Source organism: Canis lupus, chromosome 19 (genome assembly GCF_048164855.1).
Source record: "Canis lupus baileyi chromosome 19, mCanLup2.hap1, whole genome shotgun sequence".
In the NCBI taxonomy this organism is placed as follows: domain Eukaryota; kingdom Metazoa; phylum Chordata; class Mammalia; order Carnivora; family Canidae; genus Canis; species Canis lupus.
The window spans coordinates 40,778,132-40,804,100 of NC_132856.1; the positions used below are offsets into that span (position 1 = coordinate 40,778,132).

Sequence of the window (25,969 nt, forward strand, 5' to 3'; positions counted from 1 at the left end):
CATTGTTCTGCTTCGACTGCTGTAGGGGCCCGCATTACACCAAGAGCAAGTGAGTCGCCTCCTACCACCATGAAGGTCCTGCAGGCCAGACCTTGCCTGCCATCACCTCCCTGGCTACAGTTAGCTAGCTACAGTGCCTCCAACCTGCCCTCCAGCTTTGTCTTGACTCCCATGCAGCACCCTCACCCCACCCCCAAGCAGCCTGCCACACCTGGCTGCTATCTTTGTTCCAGGTTCCTGGCTGGGTTCTTCACAGCCTGATGCTGTAAACAGTGTTTTGTTTCATTTTGTTTTATTTATTTATTTTTTAAAGTAAGTTCTATGCCAAATGTGGGGCTCAGACCCATGACCCTGAGATCAAGAGTTGCGTACTCTACCAACTGAGCCAACTGGCACCCCTGTTTTGTTTTGTTTTTAATGCAGCTTTATTTAAATGGATAAATGGTAGGTTTATTTGTGTGTAAGGTCCACCTCTCCTACCTGGCTGTGAACTCCGGGATGGTGGGGCCCCACATCTGCTAAGTAGCTAACACAGAGCAAGCTTCACAAACAGAAAGGAAAGGAAAAGGTGGAATGATTGGGGTTCTCACCGTGCCGGGCCGTGGGTAGGGCATCTTCCCTGAGAAGGGCATCCACTGGTAGTTGGGGCCCTCTTTGTGGGCAAAGGGCCCATTGAAGACCATGCGGATGTCAGCCATGGAGTAGACACACACAGCAGAGCCTCGGAACACGGAGCTGCAGGCAAGGCAGGCTGCTGCTGACCCTCGGCCCAGGGCCCCTCCCCAGCCCATCCCCATCCCATAGCCTGCCACCAGGCTGGGGTCCTCCACACGTCATAGCCCCTCAGTCTAGCCAAGCCCTGCCACCGCCAGCCCCAGCCCCAGCCCCAGCCTCACCCCGAAGAGGTAAAGACAGCATAAATGACTGGGTTCCTCACATCCTGTGTCTGTTGGACAAACACGTCCTCTGGGGGCAAAGGGAGAAGACATTGGGGGGGTACATTAGCCAAGAGCCCCAGGGCCCTGCCCACTCCGCCCGAGGGGCCCACCAAACATGCCCTGACTACCCATCCAGCCCCTACCCCTCCCAGAACAGCCATAGGATCCAGCCTGCACGCTGGGTACTCACGGAGCTCATCGAAGTGAGTCTCGATGCCATCCTCACCGGGCACGGAGCACACCAGCCGTGCCTTCAGGAACGTGCTCCACTTGTTGACCAGGCAGCAGTGGCCGCCGTCGTCGTTCTGGGGACAGGGGGCAGGGTCGGGTCAGCTCTCACTCCCAAGACCCCGCCAGAGCAGGGACGCTGGAGCCAGCACTGGGTCCGGGAGGGCGTGGGGCCCCGCGGGCGCATACCAGGCAAATGCGCCCGATGCGGGCGTACACGGCGGGGCTCTGCGGCGCCTCGGCCGACCGCTCGCGGAAGAAGAAGTAGAGCTTGTCGTCGTTGCGCTCCGCACTGTCAGGGATGAGCTCGGCGTGGATGAAGGAAGGGTCTGCGGGTGGGAAGCGGTCAGCTGGGCAAGCTCTTCTCCCCCAAGGGCTCTTTTCTCAACAGGACCCCGGGGCCACTCTTCCCCAGACAAGACCCCTCCCCCGTCCCAGCCTGTCATGGGCTCAGGCCTCCAATGAGCGCCTCCTGGGGACCTGGGGGCGTCCCGGACATGCTCCCACCCAGGATCTCACAGGTGGCCCTCACCGTTCAGCCACCGAGAGTTGTACTGGTCCGTGCGCATGGCCGTCTGCTTCCCCAGCGTGCGGAAGATGGCTGCGTCGGTGCCCATGAAGTCAATATAGACACCAGCATAGAGCTCCTCGTCTGTGGGTGGGCGGGGGGTTCAGTCAGGGGCCGCCCTTGGCTAGGACCGGGGCACAGCCCAATGTCGCCCCCTTAGGCTCCCCCAGGGCATGACTGTCTCACCAGTGGGGTGCTGGTTAATGCTGAAGAACTGCCTCTGGGAGGATTGGGATTAGGAGCAATTAGCTCTTTAAAAAGGTGGGGGGGGTGGGCACCTGGGTGGCTCAGTGGTTGAGCATCTGCCTTTGGCTCTGGTCATGATCCCAGAGTCCCAGGATCAAGTCCCACATTGGGCTCCCCGCCTGCTTCTCCCTCTGCCTATGTCTCTGCCTCTCAATCTTTCTCATGAATAAATAAATAAAATCTTAAAAAAAAAAAAAAAAAAAAAGGAAAAAGGAGCAATTAGCATTGATTAGTAGCAAGAGCCAATTTTGGTGGTATAAATACTCCCACCACAGCTGACTTCGAGCCACTAACCTGGGATCACTGACAGTGGAGTTGGGGAGCTGCTGGCACCATCGTATCATATTTCTACCCCACAAATATAACACATGTAAATAACCTCACAAACAAAAATAATAATAAAATATAGTAGTATGATTAGGAACTAATGAGTTTTGAGTATTTTTACCTTTGTTTTGAAAGTAATTTATTTGTAAATTATATAACCTGGTGTTTAGTAATAGCTGGCTCACAAAAACCTGAAAATTTGCAGAAAATTTAGTGACCACACTGGCTCTAGCATACCACTCCACCTCTTCCCTCTAGATGTGCCCAGGGCAGGCCCTGCCTTCCCCCATCAGACTCCTTGGTTGGGGGGCCACCATCAGGCTAGGACCTTTTCACTCATCAAGAGGGGGAGGATGAAGTCCACCCCCGCCCAAGGCCTTTCCCAGGGCTGGAGGTTGCACAGTGCCTAGCAGTTGCTCTGAGAGGCAGACTGGGATAGGCAGCCAGAAAATAGGTAAAGTACAAGGACCAGGGTCCTGGTGGGCTTGCCCAACCTGGAGGTAGGGGCAGCAGCTGCTCCTGAGGCAGGACTCCTCCTCAGACAACATTCCCCTAGCTCCCCTAGATACCTGACCAGACCAGAAACAAACCCTGTCCTCCCTAGTTGGTGAGAGGGCCAGGACTCTCCATCTGTGCTTCCTTGTGGGCCTTTCCCAGCCTCCCAGACAAACCAAGAACATATATGGAACCATTCCCCTTCTACCACTCCCAGTACAGACCAAACTCATCTTCTCTCACAGGCAGCCTGTGGCTAGCTTTGCATAGACCCTATTTCAGGGTAAGATCTGGCCCGCTAAACACTCCCATCCAAGATGAGACCCTCACAACCACTAGTCTGCCCCTCAGCTCACAAGGGGGTCTGGTCCATACCTCTCCCCCTGATGGGATGGGGCCCTATGGGAGGGTGGTTCAGGGATGGCATGGTCATGGTCTCTGCCCTGGTGTAAATGTTGGTACCATGTTCCCTATTCCAGAGGCAGAGGCATACACTTAGGCTGTAGAACCAGGGTGGGGTAGGAGCACTCACTGATGAGGGCTGAGGCTGTGTCCAGCTTGGGGTCGTACGGACACTTGCCCTTCCCTGACTCGAGTCTCTCCGGCTCCAGGTAGAAGATGTAATCCTGCAGGGCAGAGGGGAGCTCAGCATTGTCCAAGCTGGTCCCATAGTCAGGAAGGGTAAGGGTCATCAGGCTCCCAGGGTGAGAGCAAGTCTCCAGAGACACCCTGAAGCCTCATCCCTTCACTCCCTGGATATCCTTGGGTTTTAACTCTGTCCAGTCAGGTCTCCCAGGGCAGGGCCATGATGCACGTTCCAAGGGAAGTAATTCCTGGTCCCAGGTAACAGACAAGACCTAAGAATCAGGGGTTGAAGCCCCTCTATGCCAACTGGTTCAGGGAGACGCTGGTCAGGGCCCCTTGGGCCACAGAGGTACAACTCTGAGCTGTGGCTGCCATCCTGGGCCAACATGGGGCTGCCAACCTGACCAGGGCAGGAGGTATGGGCCAAGACCCTGTGGCCCTGACCTTTGTTGCCAGGTCCCACCAGGCCAGAGGGCCCTGAGGATATTGTGTCCTCAAGCTTTATGTCCTACCTGTGGTCCTCAGGACAGACTAATAGGTCATGGCTTTCCCCCTGCCACTCAGCAGAGGCCCCAGGTCCCCATGTCTTCCCAGTGAGTCAGGAGTTGAGAGGTCCAGCCCAGATCACAAGGGATTCGCAAACCCCCCATACCTCCCAGCCCAGCTCTGAAGATGCTAGCAGAAAAGTTGATGAAGGCACTGGGACCAAGATGAGCTCATGGGGAGGGAGAACAGAGGGACAGAGGCAGGAAGGAGGTGGTGGCAGGTGGCAGGGATGGTGATGGGAAGGTGTACACAGGCCTGCTTCCAGTTACACTCTGCACACGTGACTTTCTGCACACATGGGGCTGCACACACATCTTGGCACATATCACTGGCAGCACATGGAACCCACCGTTCACACCCTGGGCACACGTGCAGTCTGAGCGGTCCCACTTTTCAGCACTCCCTGTCACAAACACACACGCTCAAGTGACCACTTGCTCTATCATTCACTGGCAGCCCCAGCCCCCCCAGCCCAGTCCCGGGTCATGACTAGAGGACAGACAGCTCTGCCCCTTCCAACCCAGGGGAGCAGAGTCTCAAGCAGGACATCTGTGTCTACCCATGACCCACAGAGGCATGGGGCATGGACACTTGAGAGTAATATGTCAGATTGCATACATGTGCTGTGTTCTGACCCTGAGATGTGGGTTTGAGTACACAACACATGCCCAAGTGTATGTTGGTATATGCTCGTGCAATGTCTACACACATGTGTTCTGAGGGTGGAGGCACTGCTATTCCAAGGCTGTCTTCTGCCTGTGGCTTCATGATGTCTTGCCTATGGGGGTTCACCAAGGCTGACATGAATCCTGCTGGGAATGCCTGAGGGCACTGTGGGGGAAGGACTGGGACAGGGGTCTTCTCTCAGGAAGCTCTCGGGGGTGTGGGTTCCCAGCAGGAAGGCCAGGCCCGGGGTGAGTTCAGTTTGGAGGCAGTGCAGTTTGGAGGCTGCCTGGCAAGGGCCTGGAGGGATGAGTCCCACCTGGCGTGGGGCTGTGGGCGTCGGGCGGAGGGCACCATCCGTGGCTCTGCTGCCTCGGCCTCTGACCACCTGCATCTGGGTCCAGGGCGTGGCCTGAGAAGATGAGGAACAGGGGGTTAGAGTCGGGGGTGGCAGGGGCTGGGGGAGCGGGCTCGGGCTGCCAGCCTCTCACACCACACATCCCAGGAACACACGTGAGCAACCAGGCCCCCAGAGCACACATATGTGCTTATGCACACACACATGCACACAGCTTGGCACGCGCCTGCACACACATGTCCCTAAGTCCAATCACTCTCACATATGTCCTACCAGATCACACCAGCTCACGTACAACATGCACACATGGAAATGAAAAAGGGCAGAAGCGGGCAGGGCAAGACAGAGCTGGGGAAGGGGCAGCTCTTCCCCAGGCCATGTGGAAAAAGCTGACCCAGGTGTCCAGCCTCCTGATGCTGAGGCCTCCACCAGGCCCTCTGGCTTGGCTGCAGGGGCATGGTCCACAGGCACAGCCAGGAAAACTGTTGCACTAATGGAATGAGCACTTACTACGTGCCAGGCACAAGGCTAACAGTTTTGGGAGCATTAGCTCACTGCCTCCTCCTCACACCAACCTGTGAGAAACGTAGCTATTAGCCCCATCTTCAGGTGAGGCAGTAAAAGGAGTCACTCACCCAAGGTCACAGGGCTTGGAAGTGGCAGGGCTGGGGCTCAAGCTCATCCTCCCATCAGAACCCTGGCATGTGGTTACTAACAGGGGAGCACAAGGCCAACGTGGGCACGGCTTACCTGAGCACGGCGGCCACGGTTTATATAGGTGCACATGGGGTTGTAGGCGCCGGTCCCACACACATACAGGTGTGTTCGGTTCCATGGCTGGATGAGCCTGACGAAGTTCCCGCACTCACCCTGGGGCCAGAGGGAAAGCCAAGGAGGTGCCTAGATGCCAGCCTGGCCCCACAACCTCCCTGAGGTCACCTACCCCCATTCACCCCTCATCCCACCTATAGATCCCACTTCACTCACATTGCCATCCTTGCCTGAGAGCACACACTCCTCAATGCGCTGTGGAGAGGCTGCCCAGTGGATCTGCCGGAGATGGGGGTCAGAGGGTACAGCCCGCTAAATGGGGCTTCCAGTCCCAGGGCCCCATATCCCTCATCCCTCTGACCCCACACCTAGGCTGGCCCTTACAATGAGGGGCTCACGGTTGATGTCATGCAGGTCCAGGGACAGCACATAGTCCTTGCTGCCCACGTACATGCGGTCGTGGTCCTCGTCTTTGAGCAAGATTCGGTAGTCGGTTGTGTTGAGCAGGAAGTTGAAGAAGTGGGCAGTGCCTGTGGCCTTAAGCTCTGTGGGTAGAGAGCAGGGCAGTAGTTAGGATCATCGGAGACCATCTCAACAGGACCCTTTGACAAAGGGGGGACCTCCACCACACGATCATCTCAAACCCCAGCTTCCTCCCTGCCCAGGGCCTACTTAGCTCCCTTGCTAGTCCCTAACATGCTGTGAGGAGAAAGTGGGACAGGTGGGCAGGCCAGCGAAGGGACCACACCCAAAGCTAAAGCCCTGATTCATCAGCAGCCCCAGCCAGTCTCTGGGTTCCAATGAAAGGGCAGTGGGTGCGGGCCAGGGCGCGTGATGGCATCAAAGAGTCTTTACTCGGGTGGGGGTTAATGATCCCACGCCCAGGGTGGGGCCTGCTTCCCACAGGGGCTTACAAGGGTTAATGAGCAAGAGGGTGGGGGGCAGGTGCATTCAGGACAGCCCACAGATGCTGGCACAGAGCCGGGATGCCTGGTCTTCACCCCAGCTGCCCACCAGACAGAGGGCAAAGCTGGCACACAACAGGGTCCCCACCTTGTCTGAAGCTGGTTGGCCAGGACACCAGAAAGGCCCGCTGGAGCTATCCTGTCCAACTGACTTTGGGCTCCCTCCAGATCCCCCCGGATCCCCCCAGATCCCACTGGGTTGCTAAAGGTGGAATTTTCAGGCCACTCTGAGCCAGTCAGGAATAGTCTTTGCTAGGAAAGAAGTCTTCCTCCTAGTGCAACCATGTCCCCAAGCTGGGGCAGGGTCCGGTTGAGTCCTTAGTTTCTCTTCTGCATGAGTCTTAAAGCCCTGGCCCTCCCAACCCTCGATGGCTGGGGGAAAGTCCTCCTTCCTGGGGATGAAGGACAGGAAGGAACTTGGCCAGTGACTGGCCAATGACAAACACAGGACTCCAGATAACTTGGGAACCTTCTTCTGAGGGGGAGAGTCAAGGGGTCTTTGGCAAGCCCCTCCTCCATCCATCTCCAGCTATTTTTAGCTTAGCAGGAGAGGGAAGACTGTAATGAAGGTGATGAATATTCACCAGCACAGGAGGCTCGAGATGGCAGCCCACAGAAGAGCACGCACATGTATGCACACGGCCCAGGTACATGCATGTGCGCACACATCCTGCATCACATGAGGCACTCATGAAGGCAATCATACATATCCCACCTTCCTGCCCTATGGCTGGTAACCCATTTCCCAGGTGGGGCAATCAAGAGGGAGGCCTGGAGAGGGAGAACAGCTGGGATCAGATGCCCTAGATGCTGTCTGAAAATGGGACCAGCAGGTGGCCCCATCCCATCCCACTGACTCAGGCAGCTGTCTCTGATGGGCCTGGCTGACCCTGAACCCTGGTGTGTGCTGTGAACCCTGGAGCAGAGCTGGAGGGGCTGGGCCTGAGAGCAGCTTCGATGGGAGCTCCAGGATGTGCTCAGATGGGTGTAGGAGGTGGGCAGGGAGCCAGGAGATTCCCACAGCAGACCCAGAGCCTACATCTGAGGGGCTGCGGGCCAAGCAAAGGCCTTGCCCTGCCCAGCCCTATGTGGCCACAAGAGAATACAGGTGATGACCTTGGCCAACCGCTGGGACGCAGGGACGCCAAGGGATCAAAGGGCCGATCCCTGCCTGGCTACGGCTTTGCCCGCCTGTCCGGCGGTGCCTCTGAAGTCCTGGGCAGGGCAGCCTGGGCACCTGTCCTGCACCTGTTGTTGGGCCACTTGGAGTCCCCCGCCTGGCCACCCAGCCATAGTGACAACAGGAAAGTAAACACTCCCCCACCCCCAGGGCCAGGAAGCAGCCAGAGAGGAAGTGGGGCTGCCAGCGGAGCCCCCCCAGGCTGGGACAGCCCGCCAGGGGTTATTTATACCCTGGCTGGGGGCATGGCCTTGAGTTGTACCCTTACCCGTCCTTCTGGGTTAGGGGACATTTGTGGGGGCAATGGAGGGGAGGGAGGCAGAGGCTCAAGTGGGTACCTTTAGACATAGGCACCTGGGGTAGGAGAAGCTCCAAACATCTAGCCCCAGAGACACAAGCAGTTATAATCCCTACCCTCCATCCCTGCCCAGCCTCCAGCCTCTGCGCTCTGGACCCTCGCCCTCTGCAGGAACCAGTGCCCAAGCCTCAAGTCCAAGTCCCCCTTTGAGCTTAAAACACTCAGAGCCTGAGCTCTCCAGGCTCCATCCCCCTTTGGGAGAAGGTAGGGGAGAGGCCTACATGGGGACCTATATGGGGACTGGGAGACTCCTACCTCCTAAACCTGCACTCCCTCATCCCTCCCCTCCCTCCCTGCCCTCCCTGCCCCAGAAGTGGGGATGGAGGGAGCCTCCCACTTACTCATCAAGCACCTATTTTGTGCAAAACCCTGAGCTCACAACATCACAACAGGTTACAGATGAGGACATGGAAGCACAGAGAAGGACCAGGCCCAACAGCATGGGGGTAGGATTCCCACCCAGGTCTATGGCCTTTGGGACTGAAGGAAAGGCAAGCCCAGGCAGAGCCAGTCCTGGGGGTGGAGGGGGGACTGTCCTGGGCGGGAATTGCCCTTGGGAGGGTGAGGGCCTGAAGGTGACTCCCCTTCCATCAACACGGCACATGACTCAGGACCCTGGGGATGCCTCCCAGTGGCCATGGGATATGGCGTCAATGGTTCTGTTGTCACAGGACGTGATGTTTCGGTCACTGTGGAAACTCTGAGGGGGAGTCCCCACGAGGCCATGAGGGGTAGGAAAGGGGTGGGACCAAGGGTCAGAAGTCTTTGGCTCCGGTGCAGGCTTCATGACCCCAGTCAGGGCATTCTGTCCTCATTTTCCTCTCTAGATGGTCTCTTGAGCCCTCCTAGTACCAATATTCAAGGTGATCCTTTAAGGTGAGGGTCCTGCTCTGAACTCTGGGAAATACTGACAGCGGAGCACTCTTTGGGCCCTCCCCCCACTATTCTTCACAGGCGGTCTCTGCCTTGGCCAGGAGAGAATGAGATGAGGGTCCAAGTTCTTTCCCCATGCAAGCTGGCTCCCAGATATCACCATCTCTTGGAGGATATCCACCCTCAGTCCCATTCCTGCTATACTATTTCCTAGTGTTGGGGTACAGAGCAGAGACGATAATGGGGCAGGAAGGGGCTTCCTGTTGACTCAGCGCTACCCTCCCCTAATTCCAGCCTGTCTCCACTCCACCCCACCCCCAGTTCACAGGAGCAGAGCTAAATCCTGAATCAGGGGATCCCTGGGTGGCCCAGCAGTTTAGCACCTGCCTTTGGTCCAGGGCGTGATCCTGGAGTCCCAGGATCGAGTCCCACATTGGGCTCCCTACATGGAGCCTGCTTCTCCCTCTGCCTGTGTCTCTGCCTCTCTCTCTCTCTCTCTCTCTCTCTCTCTCTCTCTGTCTCTCATGAATAAATGAATAAAATCTGGGCAGCCCAGGTGGCTCAGTGGTTTAGCGCCGCCTTTAGCCCAGGGCGTGATCTGGGGGCCCTGGGATTGAGTCCCACGTCAGGCTCCCTGCATGGGGCCTGCTTCTCCCTCTGCCTGTGTCTCTGCTTCTCTCTCTGTGTGTCTCTCATGAATAAATAAATAAATAAAATCTTTTAAAAAATGAATAAAATCTTTAAAACAAACAAAAAAATCCTGAATCATCCATCTAAACCCAGCTTACAGAAAGACAAACTGAAGTGAAGGATGGCTTTTCCAGGATCCCAGAGTGAACTGGGTGTCAGGCTCTGGACTTAGCAACCCATGGCTGGAGGGCTCATCTCACTCATGCCAGATTGTAGGAAAGATTAAAACAAGGGGCCACATGACAGTCCTGTACCCCAGCTCCAGACAGGAAGACTGAAGCCCAAGGAAGAGTGATGTTCCCCTCAAGTCACAGGGTGAGAAGTAAAACTGGTGTCTTGTCTCCTCCTCCCCACCCTGTCATAGGGCAAAGGAGCTAGAGACCTTCATTCCTCCAAGAAGCCTGGGTGGGGGAAGGAAGTGGACGAGTAGTCCTAGGTTTCCTACTCTGATACCTGTAGTGTCAGCAGAGCTAGATCCTCCTGGCCCCCAGCCCACTAAGGAGCAGAGACTTGGGCCAAGGGGGTCCTGGGGTCCCAAGGGGGCATTCGTGCTTGAGGAGGGTGGGTGATGCGGACCTGGCTATGTGCTCAGGCCAGTCCTTTCCTCCAATGCACTTGTCCCAGGCCCAGCTCTGATAGCAGGAGTGTCACCCCTCCTCCCTCTCCATGGCAATACTGGGGCGGGAGGGGGGATGGGGGGTGACTGGGACACAAAGTTTCTGAGGACATACGACTAAATCTGGATAAGCTTTGACCTTGGGGACAGAGGATGGTGAGCCTGGATAATGCCTCCTGGGAAGGGCTCCCCACCCCCATACCCTCACCCAGGCTGGGCACAGGTTGGGTGGGGTGACATCCGGGAAGGCTTTTCCCGTCATCGGGAAGGAAGAGCCTTTTCTGGCATCAGACACCTCATTTCCGCAGCCGTTCCCAGCCTCTAGAACTTCCCTGTGGCCATTAGACACTCAGGGTCCTGGCCCAGAATGGCCTGGCAAAGGTCCAGAGACAGGAGCATTCTCAGCATATAGGGGTTTAGTCTTGGGGGGTCTCCATTTCCTCCCCTCTGGGAAGCAGCGGGTGCCTTACTTTAAAGGAGTCAGTGAGCGTGGGCAGCCCTGAGGAGGTGTGTCCACAGCCCTCACCCCCGCAGACCCCAAGTGGGAGGCCCTGACCCCTGCTGCCCGTCTCTAGGACACGGGCTCTGTGGCCAGTGAGGCAAAGGCTGCTGTCAAAAGGGGGTCTTTGGAGCAGAGGTGGGCACCCCGCCCCCTTGGTTACAGCCCCACAAAGTGGCAGGCCCTGACTGACAGTGTCACCTCCCGGGCCTGTGCTGGGGTACTGGGGGGGTGATAGACGGGTCCCTGCAGCCCAGCCCTGACCTCTGACCTCATGTAGGCTAGTGCAGCCCTAATCCCTGAGCTGCAGAGCGATGAGGTGGGGGTGAGCGGTGGGGGTGCTGGCCAGGGTGTCTGTCAGTGCTTTATCCTCCTGCTCTTCCGAGGAAGGAAACTGAGGTGAACAAGGTGGCAGCAGCAGTGGCAGCAAGCAGGAGTGGCAGGACCTAGACAGTCCCTACTGGATGTCCCCATGCACTCTAGGGAGAGGTGGCCCCCAGCCTCTTAACACTCCCCCAAAGCTGTGAGGGGCCCCAGAGGAAGGCCTGGGGGCTGGGCTGGCCCCCTGGCTCCTAGCCTAATCCTCTTTTAATGAGCGGCCAGCCGGAAGGCCTCAGCCCCTGGCCACAGCCTTACAACCCTGGGAGCCCCAGCCAGGCCGAGCTGGGGGCAGGGCAGCCCCTGAAGCCTTTGCATGCACCCTTCCCCCCATTCTACTCAGCACACCCACCTCATTCATACACAATGCTGACACCCCAACACTGGCCTGGCCAACCAACAGCCCCAGCATCTCCCTGGATATTCCAGGGTGACATCTGTCTGGTGCTCCCATGGGCTCTCCGGGGCATTTCCCATTTCTTCAGGGCCAGGTCCCACATAGAGCTGGGCAGGGGAGGCTGTCACTACTGATCCAGGGGCTTGCTCTCCTAGCCCTTTTTCTATCCCTGAAATGTTCTGGATAGGAATCCCTAGAGACCAGACCAAGAGTTTTGCCTGAGGCTTAAACTGCCTCCTCCCTGGGGGGTAGGCTCCAGTTCCTATGGCCCCAAGCCCCTCAATATCTGACCCCTTCAATCCCAGCCCTGGGCCAGGCTCTCTAGCACTGGAGATCCACAAGATCCCCAGGAGCCATCCACACTCAGCCCCCTTCCCCCAGGCAGGTGAGCCAGGTCGGTGCCAACAAAACCAATTACAGCCGCTCTCACCCAATTAGCAACTAATTATGGCCTCGTAGTCCATTCAACATAATTAACATGTAAATGACTTGGCGTGTTTATATTCAATAACCGCTCTGATTGAATTTAATTTAAAAGTCTGAACTGGGGACCCAGTTACCGTATTCCACCATCTAGAGCAGCCACTTCCTGGAAATGTGGGTTCCTCTAGGAGAGAGGGACACAAGGCCAGGATGGAGGGTGGAGGGGCAGGTGCTGTGACACTGGCCCAGCCCGGGTGAGGGGAGGGATGGGTGCAATCTCTGTCTCCCTAACGTGCTATTCCAGTGGTGTGGGAAGGTAGTGAAGTCTGAACAGTTCCAGTGGGACCCTCAAGTTGGGAAATCCTCTGGAACTAGAGGCCCCTCCTTAAGGGCTACTGTAAACATCCCAGCTGTTCAGTAAACACCAAGCCAGAGCCGAGCTGGAGCCACCCAGCTGGGCTAAAGCTCCACTGTAGGCTTCCCTCCCATTTTGTGGGCTGTGGGCTGGGGGCTGGAGGCTGGGGGCTGGGGGCTGGGGGCTGGGGGCTGGGGCCCGCAGGCTCAGCCATGCTGTTCCCACGCCCGTTCCGCCCCAGTGCCCGTCTGCTCCGCCCAGGAGAGAACAGGCTGGGGGCACAGCTCATCCTGACCCAGGAAAAGCCAGGGGGAAGGGGCAGCAGAGTCACATCCTGGCACATGGTGCCTGCCGGAAACCCAAGGTTCTACACTTCTCTCCCACAACGATGTCTGATGACTTTGGACCACTTTGCCCCAGCAGCTAGGGGGCTCTCCAGCCTCAGTGCCTCCAGTGATCCCTCCCCGCCCCCACAGCTCCATGGCTCCTGGTCATTCTAGGTCTGGGCTGGTGACTCAGGAGGCCAGGAGGCCCTCCGTGGATCCTTAACGGCATGCACAGCTGCCTATGAGGACATCTTTGGGCATTCACCAGCCCGGCGAAAGCTCAGGGCTCTAGCCCAGTTCAGAAAGGTCACAGTGCAGAAGCTGGCCTGGAGGGACAGGTAGCCCCTGGGCATGGGGCAGGAGGTGGTGGCAAACAGTTCACACAGGAATGCACCCCAAGAAGCGTGAAGGGGGTGGGAAGACAGTTAGCCCTGAGGGGAGGGTTGTACTGATCCATTTCTCAGGTGGGGAGAGTAGATCAGGCTTCCAGTTCCACAGGCCTCGGGGCCCACCCCGCCTCCTGCATTCCAGACCTAGCCCGGAAACCCCTCACTCCTCCCCCCCCCCCCACCTCCTCCTCCCTGTGACTGCAAAAGACAACAAACTCTCCATGGCTCATTTACTCCGATAAATCAACCAGACGGACAGGCCAGGATGGGACTGACAGGCTGGTGGGTGTCAAGACCCTCCCTCTGCCCTGCACCCGGCCCCCAACTCTGCTGCCCTCCTTGGACTCTTGGGGCCCCTGCAGCCCTACATACCACCCACCCAGAGATTCCCAGGACATCCCAGACAGCCTCAGTCCCTTCTCCAACATTCAGATGGGGAAAGTGAGGCATCCAACAGGTGAGTCATTCAGGGTCAGCCTTGGTTGACGCAGTAAGACAGAGTCAGGACCCCAAGCAGGACTCAGCCAGTCATCCATCTGGGAAGGCAGCTAGTTCCCCACACAGGCCTGGTGCTGGGACAGGATGGGGTCCCAGGGCAGGCAGCAGCCCTGCACCCCCGGGGTGCCGCAGGAGCCCACAAGGCCCTCCAAGTTCTAGCTGTTCCTCTGCCAACTGTAGTGTCTAATCCACAGGGGCCCACCCTGCTGGCTGACTAGCAAGTACACAGCCGTGGACTCTGCCCGTGGAGGGAAATGAGAGCATCAGCACAGAGCCCTGAATGGAAAGAAACATGGCTCTTGGCTGGGTGCACAGACCTCAGAGGAAAGAGCATGTCCGGCTAGGAAGCCAAGGAGGGGTCAGGGTGGGGATGGGAGGGAGGGAGGCCAGGGGGAGGGGGCGGGGGGGGGGATAAGGGGGAGGAAGGAAGGAAGAAGACTGGGGGCAGGGGGTTCTGGAGTTGAGGCCTCATGCCCCAAAGACTTCCTGACCCCTGGAGGGGCCTGCTGCTTTGGGGCTGTCCCCGTCTGGCAGAGATACAGAGATACCTGCCAGCAGCCCCTGTGAGAATGCCACAAGTCGGCCCAGCTGAGGCCTCCCTCCCCGACAGACAGGCCTCCTGGATCCTAGTACAGCAGCCACCACCCAGGCCCATTCTTCGCTGGGTCAGGACCAGTGGTCAGGAACCCAGGAGGCCTCCACCCTCTCCCTGAGACCGCTCAGCAGCCTGGGGTATGGTATGTTGAGGGGCAGGCAGTGGTGGTTGCAGGCCTGCCAAGCTCAGGCACCCACGTGAGCTGAGCTTTGGATTCAGACCGGAGCCTTCTGGCATCCAGGCCTCTGGCAAAGGCCCTCTTGCTATTTCTAAGAAAAATGCAGCAGGAATCTTCTCTGCTTCTCCAAAACTCCAAGGGCTCCCTTGAGACAGGGCTCAGATTCCCAGGTCAGCACCAGGCTAGGCCAGGAAGCCATGTTCTCAGCCCAGTGATGCAGATGCCCAAGTGAGTGATCCACGTCTGGTCGCCCCTAGCTGCAGACGACGACAGAACAGCACTCAGGGAGGGGTCACTACAGCTGCTGGAGGGGTATCAGAGTGGGCAGCTCATCTCAGTGGGGGGAGCTCCCTACAAGGCATCCCCTCCCCAGTGCACCACTCTCATTGGATTTTCCTCACCGTATGCACTTGATGCCTCTGCCAAGAAGAACAAAGAACTTAAAACCCACAAAGAGCAAGCACAAACGCTCCATCCTAGCACCAAGAGCAAGACTCCATGGTATCTTGCCTCCCCCCCACCCACCCCCCTCCGTGTTAGGCCACACACACCTCACCTCTGTTCCTGCTCTTCCTGCCCACAGTTTCCCTTCCTCCGTTTGAGATGCATCCTCCTCCAGGAAGCCTGATCGGATGCCCACAGTAGAGGCAACCTATCTCCACCTGACTCCACTCCTGGCACAGGGCTCAGGGTACCTCCTGCAGTTCTCTCCAAACACAGTCACCTTCAGCAAAGGTTAGAAATCTACAGGGAGGGGTGAGGCAGTGTGGGACTCCTTGGGCCTCTCCCAGGACCAGCCCTAGCCCCTCTGCCACCCTAGGTGCGGCTCCTAGTTACTGAGACGCCCTTCTCCAGGGCTGTAACTGGGCTCACAGAGTTAATCCTCCCACAGCACAATGAGGTAAGCCCCACTCTCATCCCCATTTTACAGACAATGCAGCAGGGACACAGAGAAGTTCACTACTCGAGAACTACCCATGGCCAGGACGCCAGCAAGGCAGCCTGAGCCCTTAGGATGTCGCTTCCACTGGGCCACAGCTATCCCCACCTTACACAGAAGGAACCAGATTCTAAAGAGGCTAAGCCACCTGCCTGAGGTCACACAGCTGACAAGGGCAGAATGGAGGTCTGTCTGCCTTCAGGGACAGCCCTTTCAAACACCACTACCACCACCTTCGCCTTCTACCACATTTAATGCCTGGGAAGGAGCAGGTCTCCCAGGGATCAGGGCCAAGTACCCATAGCTCTGAAGACACCCTCTGGGCCCCCACCACCTCTGGAGAGGTCACAGGGTTGGAGGTGCACGCACACAGGTGCAGACAGCCAGGAGCCCACTCCGAGGCTGCTGCCTCTAAAGCCACAGAGTGAAAGATACCTTTATGGGCTGAGATGAGATTTTTATCTTGGCGGTTTCTCTTTAAATTCTTTACGATTACGAAGCAGCGGGGGCTGCCAAGGAACATGATTTACTCCTTGAGCATGCACCAGCTCCTTGCTCAGTGCCAAGGAAAGCTGGAGCCAGGGAGGGAGGGGCGGGCGACATGCCAGGGAACCAGAGACAAGGCCTAGGCTGCTGAGGCCCAGCTAGTGGCGGTCCCATTTGAGGCTTGGCTGGACCTGGAAAGACCACGGTAGAAGTCCCACAGCCCCGGCTCTGGCCCGGATGACTCAGGGTGGGCCTCAGACAGGTTCTCAGCATGCACCAGGACTTGCTCCACTATCTCTGAGTGTCAAGTGCTGGTCAGCTAAGGGGCAGCCAGTCAGCCTCCAGGACCTCCCAACTCCCGAAGTGGCCACTTCCAAGTCCCCTCTCAGGAGTAAGACAGTTCCTATTTCCTGGAAAACTGAGATCTCAAATGCAGGAATCTGGGCTCAAGTTCATGCTTTGGGTCTTTCTACCTTCCTCTTCCTGGCTTATCTGGAATATTGGCCCCTCCCCAGTTTGCTAGCTCCAAATCCCACTGTAGCTGTCAGGAACACCTGATTTCAACTCAGCTCCCTGGTACCACCTCTGGGCCCTAAGCTTCTGGGCCTCCCCCTGCCCCCCAACTTCCTTCCCTTCCTTCCTTCTCCTGATGCTAAATCTCCTAGCTCCAAGCCCCCTCTTCACCCTACAGTCAGGCTTGGGGATGGGGCATCCATCAGAGCTTTAGCTCCATCAGAGCTAAAGTCACCTCTACCTCAACCCATATTCACTTTCCATTCCCCCTTGGGTGAAGTAAATGGACCACGACCTCTCCTAACCTCCAATGTCATCACTTCCTAACAAGGAGGCCTGGCCACTCTGGCTGTCTGATGCCACATACAGATGATGTAAGCAGTAGCACTATGCTGGGCCATTAGCCCCAGAGGCTTGGAGGCTGGGCTGAGGTGGGTGGGCAGGCAGTGACCAGCACCCACCCATTGCCCTCCATCTGCAGAGTGTCCTTCCCCACAGAGTAAGTCAGTTACACCTGGAGTTAGAGAAGATCCAAATCCCAAGGCTACTCTGGACACAAGAGTCCTTGCCTCTCCTAGACCCTGGTTTTCCTTCTCCTCTTTCCAAAAGGAGAGAGCTTCCTAGGGGACTATGATCATTGGAAGACTGGGTGATGGAGGGCCAGATCTACAGGAAGCAGGCAAACTCAAGTGTTGTTGCTTCCATAAGCAGAGGGCATGAGAAGCCTCCCCAGTGGGACCTCAGCCATCTCCTTGGGAAATGAGGCTGGGAAGGCTAAGACCAATGCTGTAGGATCCTGGAATCCTGTCCTGAGCTCATGGGGGAGAGCAGTGCCTGCTTCCCTCAACCGACCTTTTGCTCTCTCAGTCCTAGGACAGGCTCAGACATCAGGCAGAGCCAGGCTCCAGCTTCATCCTGCTCCTGAGTGACGGGAAGCCTCACAGGAAACCCAGGGAGAACCCCTCAGGCCTTGGAGAGAACACCACGTGGTTATCATCATGAATACCTACTGTTATTTCTATTACTTTCATCCTTCCTGATTTTTTCACCACCTCCCTACTCCTGCTTCAGTTTCCCCAGTAGCCCAGCCACCTCGTGTCATCATAGGACCTCTTTCCCCCACTAAAGGCCTCTTTGGCCCCATGTCCTGACTAAAGCCAGCCCAGGCAGCAGGCAGTGGCTTACTGTGGAGGTGGCTTCCCGGGATAAAGTAAACATTCCCTGAGCTGAACAAAGGAGCTGGCAGGGCATTCACACCCCCCTGCTACAGAGGGAGGGGGTGCCCCCTGGCTTGGGTCATCTCAGGACACGGGAAGGGAGAGCTTTCCCCACCCAGGTTTGGCCAGGGACCCTGGGGTTAAGGGGATTCCAGGGCACGATGGGTGGAGGAGAGGGTGCTACTGGCCAGGCCGTCTGATAGCAGAAGCTATCAGGGAACACCTCACCTCTCCTGGAAATCTTCTCACTTCTGCCTAACTTTGGTTGTGCTAATAATGGAAGCTCAGGAGATGAGCCATAGGAGCACCCTCCACCTTGCCTTCCCTCACTCCGACCTCGACTCTAACTGAACTCTGGGCCCCATCTCCCTTCCACCCTTTCAGCCTTAGGCCTGGCTGGGGTGCCCAGGCGGATGCATAGGCAGCAAGACCAAGCCTGGACCAGTTCCTGCTTTTGTTCCTTTAGCTGCTCCGGACAGCGTGGCCCCTCATGCCAGCACCTCCAGCTTGCAGGGTCTGGCCCAACCAGGCAGGAACTAGCACCTCCCGAAGGCAGCAGGACTCAGGGGAGGGGAGGGGAGGAGCCTAGGCCGAGTCCCTGAGGCCTGGTATGCACTGCTATATCCAGGCAAGGCACAGATGGAGAAACTGAGGCAAAGAGCAAGAGTGACCACCGGTGCTTCTGAGAACAATCCTCTCTGTGCCCCTCATGTGTACCCAGGAGAAGGGGCCTCCACCTCCTTCCCAGTTCCTGGCCTGGTTGTGAAATCCCAGTTTCTTTTCTTTTCTTTTCTTTTCTTTTTTTTTTTAAGATTTTATTTATTTATTCGTGAGATACACACAGAGAGAGATAGAGAGAGGCAGAGACACAGGCAGAGGGAGAAGCAGGCTCCATGCAGGGAACCCGACATGGGACTTGATCCTGGGTCTCCAGGATCATGCTCTGGGCTGAAGGCAGTGCTAAACCACTGAGCCACCCAGGCTGTCCAAAATCCCAGTTTCTATGGGTGTTGGTAACCACTCTATAGATGCTTGGTGAGGACCTACTCCTTACTGAGCATCACTCTGTGTACCTGACCAGGCTGAGGCCATCCAGCATGAGGGGATGCACAGCGCCCGGGGCGCAGGAAGTGCGGGGCTCCTGGCTGGTACTGACCAACTGGGTGTCCATTATCTTTTCAGCCAGTGTAACAGTGAGCTCACCATCTTGTTCACTGCAGACTCCCTGGTACTCAGCACCGGGCCTGGTGCAGAGTGGGGACTCAAGCATCTGCTAAACTAAGTGACATCTAAGCCACAACTAGGCCATATGGTGAGTGGGGAATGGGGAAGGTCATTCAAGGCAGGGAAGCCTGTGTGTATGAGGGCACAGGGGCCTGGGATGGGGTGGCCCCAGGCCTCCTATGGCCCCACCACAGGCTGCCATAGCAGTCAGCACCACAGGATGGCTGCCAGCAAGCCAGGCTTTTAGTCACCGCGGGTGTCGGCTTCAGAGCTAATTGAGAAGGAATCGACCTGACTGATGTGGGCGTCAGCAAGGCCAGGACACCAGGGTTCTATTTCTGGCCTCGTCTCTGCCTCCTGCCTGACCTTGGCCCTACCCTTGCCTGAGACTCGGTTTCTCTCTCTGGAAAACAGGAACAAAAGTCTTAGGCCCTCTGTCTCTGGAGGTCTAAGGTTTAAAAGATGCGTCCAGAGGACCTCCCTGTGTCTTATCCCTCCTGCTTCCCCTCATGGGTCTCTGGGTGATGGCAAATATAACACCCAGAATGGATGTCTGGGTTCTAGGATCCCAGGGGTATGGAGACAAGCCCCTGTTTCCTTCCCCTGTGTGAGGAGGGGACACTCTGCTCCCCTTGCCAGCATCCTGGGCTGGGAAGGCAGGGAGAGGAGGGCCAAGCCCCTTCAAGATTTATTAATCTGCTCTGAGGAAATGCGCTGGGGAAGGGTGGAGTTATCAGCATAATAAACCTCTCCCCTTCCCAGGCCTGGGGGCCAGGGGTGCTCTTACAACTAAACCCATCACACTTCCGCCCATTCCTCAGGCCCCACGCTGGACTCCTTCCAGGCACATCCTCAGAAATTCACTCCCCAATCCCCCTATCAACTCACAGGGTGGGATGAGGACAGGGGAGGAGCTCTGCTGGGGACATGGGGACAAGGGGACATGGGAACGTGGTGAGGTAGAGGCTGGACCTCAGCCAAACCTGAGGAAGGAAAAGTCAGCCCAGCCTTTCACCCCAATATATGTGCCCGGAAATCTGGCAAGCCAGGGCGAAGTCAGCCCCACCCCAGGCAGGCGGCTGGACAAAGTGACCTTGGGCCAGAGGAGAAGTCAGCAGTGACCATAGGTCCCCCAGGTCCCAGCATCCCCTTTCCGTAGGCAGGGGTGCGGGGGGAGTCTTCTGATCACACACACACCTTTGAGAAAGTGGCTAGTGACACTTGGACCCGAGTGTGTGCCATGTGTGTTCACCTGCCGGTGGGTAAGGTACAAAGGTGATGGAGCTGAGGGGCCTGTCTCTCACTTTCCAGACCCCAACCCACCATTAAAGCCTTCCAGTGCCTCCCAAAGCAAAGCGCTCATTGGGGAGCTCAGGAACTCAGACCTGTCACATAGCATGCGCTGTCCCTGAACTTGCCAGGTGGCCTCCCCTCCCCTCCCCTCCCCTCCCACCCAGCAGCACCCTCCCTGCTCTCCGGGAACCCCTCCCACATGGAGACCCACACCTGCTCCTCCAGCTTTCTGCGGCCTCAAGTGCTGCCTGACTGCCTGAGCCTCCACCTCAGGGGCCACCCAGGGCAGGACCAGATGCAGAACCGTGGCAAGGAAGGGCTTCCACAAACACAAGTGTGAAGAAGTGGCATCTCTCTTCCTCAGTTGTCTAACACACCGAGGGAGGTGCTTTGCAGACCCTATGTCGCCCAGCCAGAGACCCCACATTCTGCCTCAAGAAGGGGCCCAGACTCAGAAGACATCCCTGAAATGTCTACATGGCCCACTTTCTAGTCTTTCCTGGCAAGTTACCACGGTCCTCTCCTCCCCACCCACATACCCAGGGTGACCCGCGTGGGCTGCACAAAGTATCTTTTTCTGCCTGCCTCTTCCTGTCGCCTCTGCAGCGGGCCAAGTGCTATGGACAGAGGATGATGCTGGGCAACGGCAAGGCAGTCTCTTACCTTTGAATGAGAGCCGGACACGGGGCATGGCCGGGAGGTGGTCCTGGTTTGGGGTGGCTGGCCAGGCCCCAGTCAGTAGGGAAGCCCAGAGGAGGAGACCAGCGACAGGCATCGTGGGAGGGGCCTAGGGCCCAGGACACTGGCTGGGCTTTCTGGACACCTGGGAAGGGGGAATCCATATCAGAAATGTGTAAGGCAGATGGGGGTGTCCTGCCCTACCAACTCTCCTTGTCCACACCCTCAGCCTGTAGCTATGAATGCCCCAGTGTGCAAACCCTACATGCTTTCCTGTCCCTGCCTTTGTCTGCAAAGGTGTAGTCAACAGGCCTGGAGACCAAGCAGCCAGGTGCAGCCTGGGGTCACCAGAGCTAATAGGGGCCACTGGAAATTCAAACAATGCCCCACCCTCCAGCATCCTAAATTCCATCCACAGGGTCTGGCTCAAACAGGCCATCTTACAGCTTCCTCCAGTTCCCAGTAGCCTCTCTCCTCAGTGCCCACCTCCAACCAAATGGGCTGCTCCTCAAGAAATGGGGGAAGAGCTGGATCCAGCCCTGCCTGCTCCAGCCAAACCTCTTCTCCCCATACAAGAAAATCCGGACCTGATTCCTGGGGTGGAGGGCATGGGAGAAGAGTGGAGGATAAGTAAGACCCACATAGACAGCCTAAAGTGGAAGAGACAGCAGCCAGAAAAGGAGAGGCAAAGAATAGCAGGGTCTACTTTTACTGAAATCACAGCAGGAGGGATCCAGGTCAGATGTACAGAAGGACTTCCTGCCAGGTAAAGTTCCAGCTCTGCCTCTAGAGGGCAAAGAGAGGGGAGCTAGGATAGCCAGCAGGCCTGGGGCAGGGTCTGAGCCAACCTCAGTGTCCCCAGCAGAACTCCCATACCCCCAGCAGGTCCAACTTTCGATATTATGTTTTTCCAATATTGTCTCCCCAGGCAGACTGGCTGTTGGGTAAACGCAGCCCAGCACCAGTTGTCGGAACATATTGCTCCCTCCCGGCAAAAATCAGCGCCAATTCCCCCCCCCCTCAGATACACTGGGGGTGGGGGCACAGAGAATGAGAATGTGAGCCCCATCCTCTGGATCTGCCCTGTCAATTCCCCTTTCCCACGGGATGCAGGACCCTAGGCCCATTTCTAGGACCCTGGAGTGAGGGTGAGAGGTAGCAGCCTGTTAATCCCTTGCACTGGTTGACATATGCTGAGGCAAGGCCCAGCCTCCACATCTGTCAGGCCCCACTCAACAGACCCCGAGGCCCTCCCCACACTCGCCTCGCCTCCCCTCCCCGGAGCCCTTGCCTCTCCTGCCAGGACAAACCACTGGTGGTTCTTCAGACAGGAAGTACAGCTTCAGGGCTCCTGGCCTGTTCCCCAGGTGGTGCCCTCAGCGGGAACACCCTCTCTAGAGGGCCTGACACACCTCTCAAATTCCTTCAAGATCCCCCATCACAGATGCTCCCTCCTGGGGAGGCTGGCTGAGGGAGGGGAGACTGGAACCAGCCCCTCCCCCAGTCTGCGGGCATACAAAGCTGGTGCTGAGTGAATCTGAAGGCTCTGGTGAGGGGGGGCAGGCAGGAGAAAGGGCTAAGCAGCCACCATCACCCTCGGGTGCACCCAGGGGGCCCCCACTAACAGTTGTGGATGTACACACGTCCACACTTGCATGCCCACACACGTCCTCACAAGCATGTGTTTGCTTAAGAACTTGACCTGCTAGTGGGGTGGGGCTGAAAGAAGCTGGGGAACACAGTCCTGGCTTAGGGGTGCAGGATGCAGTCCGGGTCCCTCAGAGATCTTTGATCCTATGTATCAGGGGGCTCAGGATGACTCACAACCCCCTCATGACCTCATTTCTCCTGCATCCATTTTCATGGTAACAAGGTCAGGGTCACCAGGGACAGCTTTAGAGTCCCCCAAGGTAGCCAGGAGGGTGGAGGGCTTTGCCCCACTGGGGCCCCTACAGGGACCTCCCACAATGCTCTAGCCCTTTAAAGGAGTGAGTGGGGGATGTTGAAGTCTGCTGGGGCCTCAGATCCCAGTCCAGGACCCCTCTTTGGCAGCATAGGGGAAGGAAGAGAGGAGAGAAGAGAGAGGGGATGAGAGGAAGAGAGGGACAGAGAGAGGTTTCCACAGTCACTTCCCCTCTGCCAGCCCCTAAATGCACTCCACTTAGCCCCAGCCCCAAAGGAGCCCCCAGTCAGGCGAGCCAGGTGGGTGGACAGAGAAGGAACAGCCACCGCCACCTGGGAGCCCACCAGGAGGAGAGCAGAGAAAGAAGGAAAGAAGCCTGGCGGGAGGGAGCAAGGGAGGGAGGCAGGCGGGAGGGAGGAGGAGAGAGGGAGGAGAGAGGGAGGGACGGAGGAAAGACGTTCGAACAAAGAACCGAGGAGCTGGGGCTGGCAAGGGGTGCAGAGAAGGGGCGGCCAGACAAGGGGGTCTGGAGGCACCTGGGGGTAGGGCAGGGGGCTAGGTGGTCGAATCGTCCAGCCTGATCCAGACCTCCCAGGCTTGTAGGGGGGGTGGGGGGTGAAGAGCCGGCCTCAGAGGAGAGAGATTAGCTCCTCTGAGCTAAGAACTGCCTGGATGGAAGGCAGGCAGGAGCAGGGGCTGCGGGGGAACATGGAGATGAAATTATTACCAGCACCCTAGCCCTATGGTACCCACCCCCCACCCCCCACCCCCGCAGGCCAGAGCTCCTTTCTGGCTTCTTGGCTTTCCCCCTCCCCCAATACCCCAAGGACCAGGAAGCAGAGCCACCCCACCATAGGTGGGATTGAAAACCCCCTCTCATGGTCAGGGGTTTCCCAGTCAAGGTCACCTGGGCTCAGCCTCATCCTCCCCACCAAGATATGCCTACCAGAACATGGGGGGCACTGAGGCTAGGCTGCTGGTCTTCTCTCCCCACACCTCCCACACTTCCGGGCCTGGCTCCTTCAGAACCGAGGGTCAGCAGCAGGGATAGGCTTGCCCAGGGCCCTGGCCTTCCAGCACACCTTATCCCAGGGATCTAGGCACACTTCCCGGGCAGCCTCGGAAAAGGCCCCGGCTCCATCCAACCCGGCCCCGGCTCCATCCAACCCCCGGGCCTGGGATGAGCCTCCCAACCCCTGGATACAGTTTTCCTATCTCTGCAACTAGGACAGAGGCTTCTGGGAGACAATCTGGGTGAATTCAGGAAGACAGGAACCCCCAACCTGGCCCAGCTCCAGAGTGGACACACCAGTGCCTTCAGGTCACCCCCCCCCCCCACGTGCTCATGGGATAGTGTTCTCAAAAGCTATCTCAAGAATTACAAGTTATTTAAGCAGCCAGGACCTCAGCCTTAGCTCCAGTTGACCCATCCCGCCAGGCCTGCCTCATTCCTGGGCCACCTTGACACTCTCTGGTCTCACCTGTTCTAGGTGAGCCCACCAAGCTTCTGGAGTCCCCTGCTCCATTTCACCCCTGGGGCCCCAGCCTGCCCAAGTGGGGGGCTTAACTGCAGGCTTTCCCAGATCTTCTACACCTCCTCACACAGGCCCCTAAGCCAAGCAAGAGTCCCTGCTGGAAAAGCAAACCCAAGCTGGCATCTGGGGGGTCAAGGGGCTAGCACAGAGTTGGGAGAAAACCTTCAGGGCTGGAGGTCCTCCTGCCTTGCTGATCAGTCCCCCCTCCACGTGGGGGCTGCCGGTGTAGCTCTTCTCTTAGAGCAGACGATCTGGATGGGGACACTGAGGCAGGCCAGGCACAGGCTACGTGGAAGAGCCCTCTGCCTGAGGCATTGGTGGGAAAGAGCTGAGCCAGGAGAAGGGGCAGTCGTACTCCTGCTCCAGGAACGTGGGGGGGGCGGGGGGCGCATGGGACACCCCACACACACCCAGAATCTTAGGAGAAAAAGTTGTTTTGCACACTGGTGACCCCGCAGGGCACACCATCGCCACATGCCCACGTCGCACCGATAAGGGTCGGGGCAGCCCGAACAGGTACAGCGCCCACTCAAGTCCCACCGCCCCTGCGTCCCCGGGAAGCCCCCGGCCTCCCCGAGTCCCGCGCCCCGGACACTTCCGCAGAGTTGCAGTGCCGCAGGTCCCGGAGGGATCGCGGGGTGGCCCGGCCGCCTGCCCGCTCCCTCCCGCTTCCCCGCCGCACTCACCTCCTCCGCGGCGGCGGGGCCTGGGCTCCCGGGCGGCGGGGGCGGCGGCGGCGGCGGCGGCTGAGCGGCTCCGGGTCGGGCCGGCCAGCGCTAGCGGCCCCCCGGGGCCATGGCCCTGCCCGCGCCCTCTCGCCTCTGTGCCTGAGCCGGGGTCGACGCCGCGGCCCGGCTTTAACGGGTTCCCCGGGCTTCGGGCGCGTCAGCAGCCGAGGCCCCGGGCCCCAGCCCGGGCCATGGGAAGGCTCAGGGGCGCTCGGGGCCGCCTCCCCCCGGGTGGGCTGCGGGCGCCCCCTGGCCGGCGCGCCGAGGGCGCATTCCCCGGCGCGGGGCGCGGGCGACGGCGCGCGCTCGGCTCCGGGGCGCTGCGCTTGGCTCGGCCCGGCGGTGCTCGCCTGCTGGCTGGCCTGGGGCCGGGCGGCCGCGCTGGGCTGCGCCGCTGCTCGCGGCGCGCCCTGGCCCTGCGCTGCGCTCGGGGCTGGCCTGACCGCGGCCGTTCGCTCGCTAGCTCGCTCTGGTCTCGCGGCCGCCGGCGGGACGGGGCGCTCGGAGCCGCGCGGGGAGCGCCGGCAATTGGCCGCCCGTGGGCGACATTTGCATAGCGCGGCCCCGCCCCGCCCGCCCCGCCCGGCCCCACCCCCGGGGCGGGACCCGCCCGGCCGCCGCCCCGCCCCCCGCTCCACCTGTCCGCGAGCCGGGCTCGGGGCTCCCGGGCGGTGGGGCAACCCGAGCCAGGGGAGACCAATCTGCACCCCGCGCCCCCGCCCCGGCTTCGCGGGCGGCGCCCCCGCCCCGCCCTGGCTTTGTCTCTCCGTGGATACACCGCGCGCACCGCGCCTGGTGTTTACCCGGGCACTCAACTCCCTGGCGGGAAGGGCGGGCGCGCCGGGGAGCACCGAGCCTGCGCTCACCTGCGCACACACTGCCGTGTCACTCCTTCCCACTTGCTGCGGGCCGCGCCGGGCCCCGCGCCTGAGTCCCGCAGTATAGGACCCAGGACTGCCCCAGCCGCTCAGCAGGTGGCGGTGCAGCCCCTGGGACGGCTGGCACCA

General features: G+C 58.6%; 1 protein-coding gene across 3 annotated transcripts in view; it reads right to left on the minus strand.

The window, feature by feature from the left end:
• SEMA3F (semaphorin 3F) overlaps nucleotides 1-25,221 on the minus strand; it is a 30,077-nt gene extending 4,856 nt beyond the window's left edge. The window contains exons 1-12 of one of the 3 annotated variants that reach the window (XM_072786142.1): nucleotides 24,921-25,221; nucleotides 20,782-20,941; nucleotides 6,110-6,270; nucleotides 5,942-6,004; nucleotides 5,705-5,824; nucleotides 4,916-5,008; nucleotides 3,335-3,428; nucleotides 1,699-1,818; nucleotides 1,356-1,495; nucleotides 1,129-1,243; nucleotides 897-966; nucleotides 591-735 (exon numbers count right to left, since the gene is read on the minus strand). In XM_072786142.1, coding sequence (XP_072642243.1) covers nucleotides 591-735; nucleotides 897-966; nucleotides 1,129-1,243; nucleotides 1,356-1,495; nucleotides 1,699-1,818; nucleotides 3,335-3,428; nucleotides 4,916-5,008; nucleotides 5,705-5,824; nucleotides 5,942-6,004; nucleotides 6,110-6,270; nucleotides 20,782-20,893 — 1,233 coding nt within the window. In that variant the 5' untranslated portion in view covers nucleotides 20,894-20,941; nucleotides 24,921-25,221. Of the gene's footprint in view, nucleotides 1-590; nucleotides 736-896; nucleotides 967-1,128; nucleotides 1,244-1,355; nucleotides 1,496-1,698; nucleotides 1,819-3,334; nucleotides 3,429-4,915; nucleotides 5,009-5,704; nucleotides 5,825-5,941; nucleotides 6,005-6,109; nucleotides 6,271-20,781; nucleotides 20,942-23,645; nucleotides 23,669-24,920 lie in introns of those variants that run through there. The other 2 variants (XM_072786143.1, XM_072786144.1) reach the window with 2 other exon arrangements.
• Nucleotides 25,222-25,969: the final 748 nt, after the last annotated feature.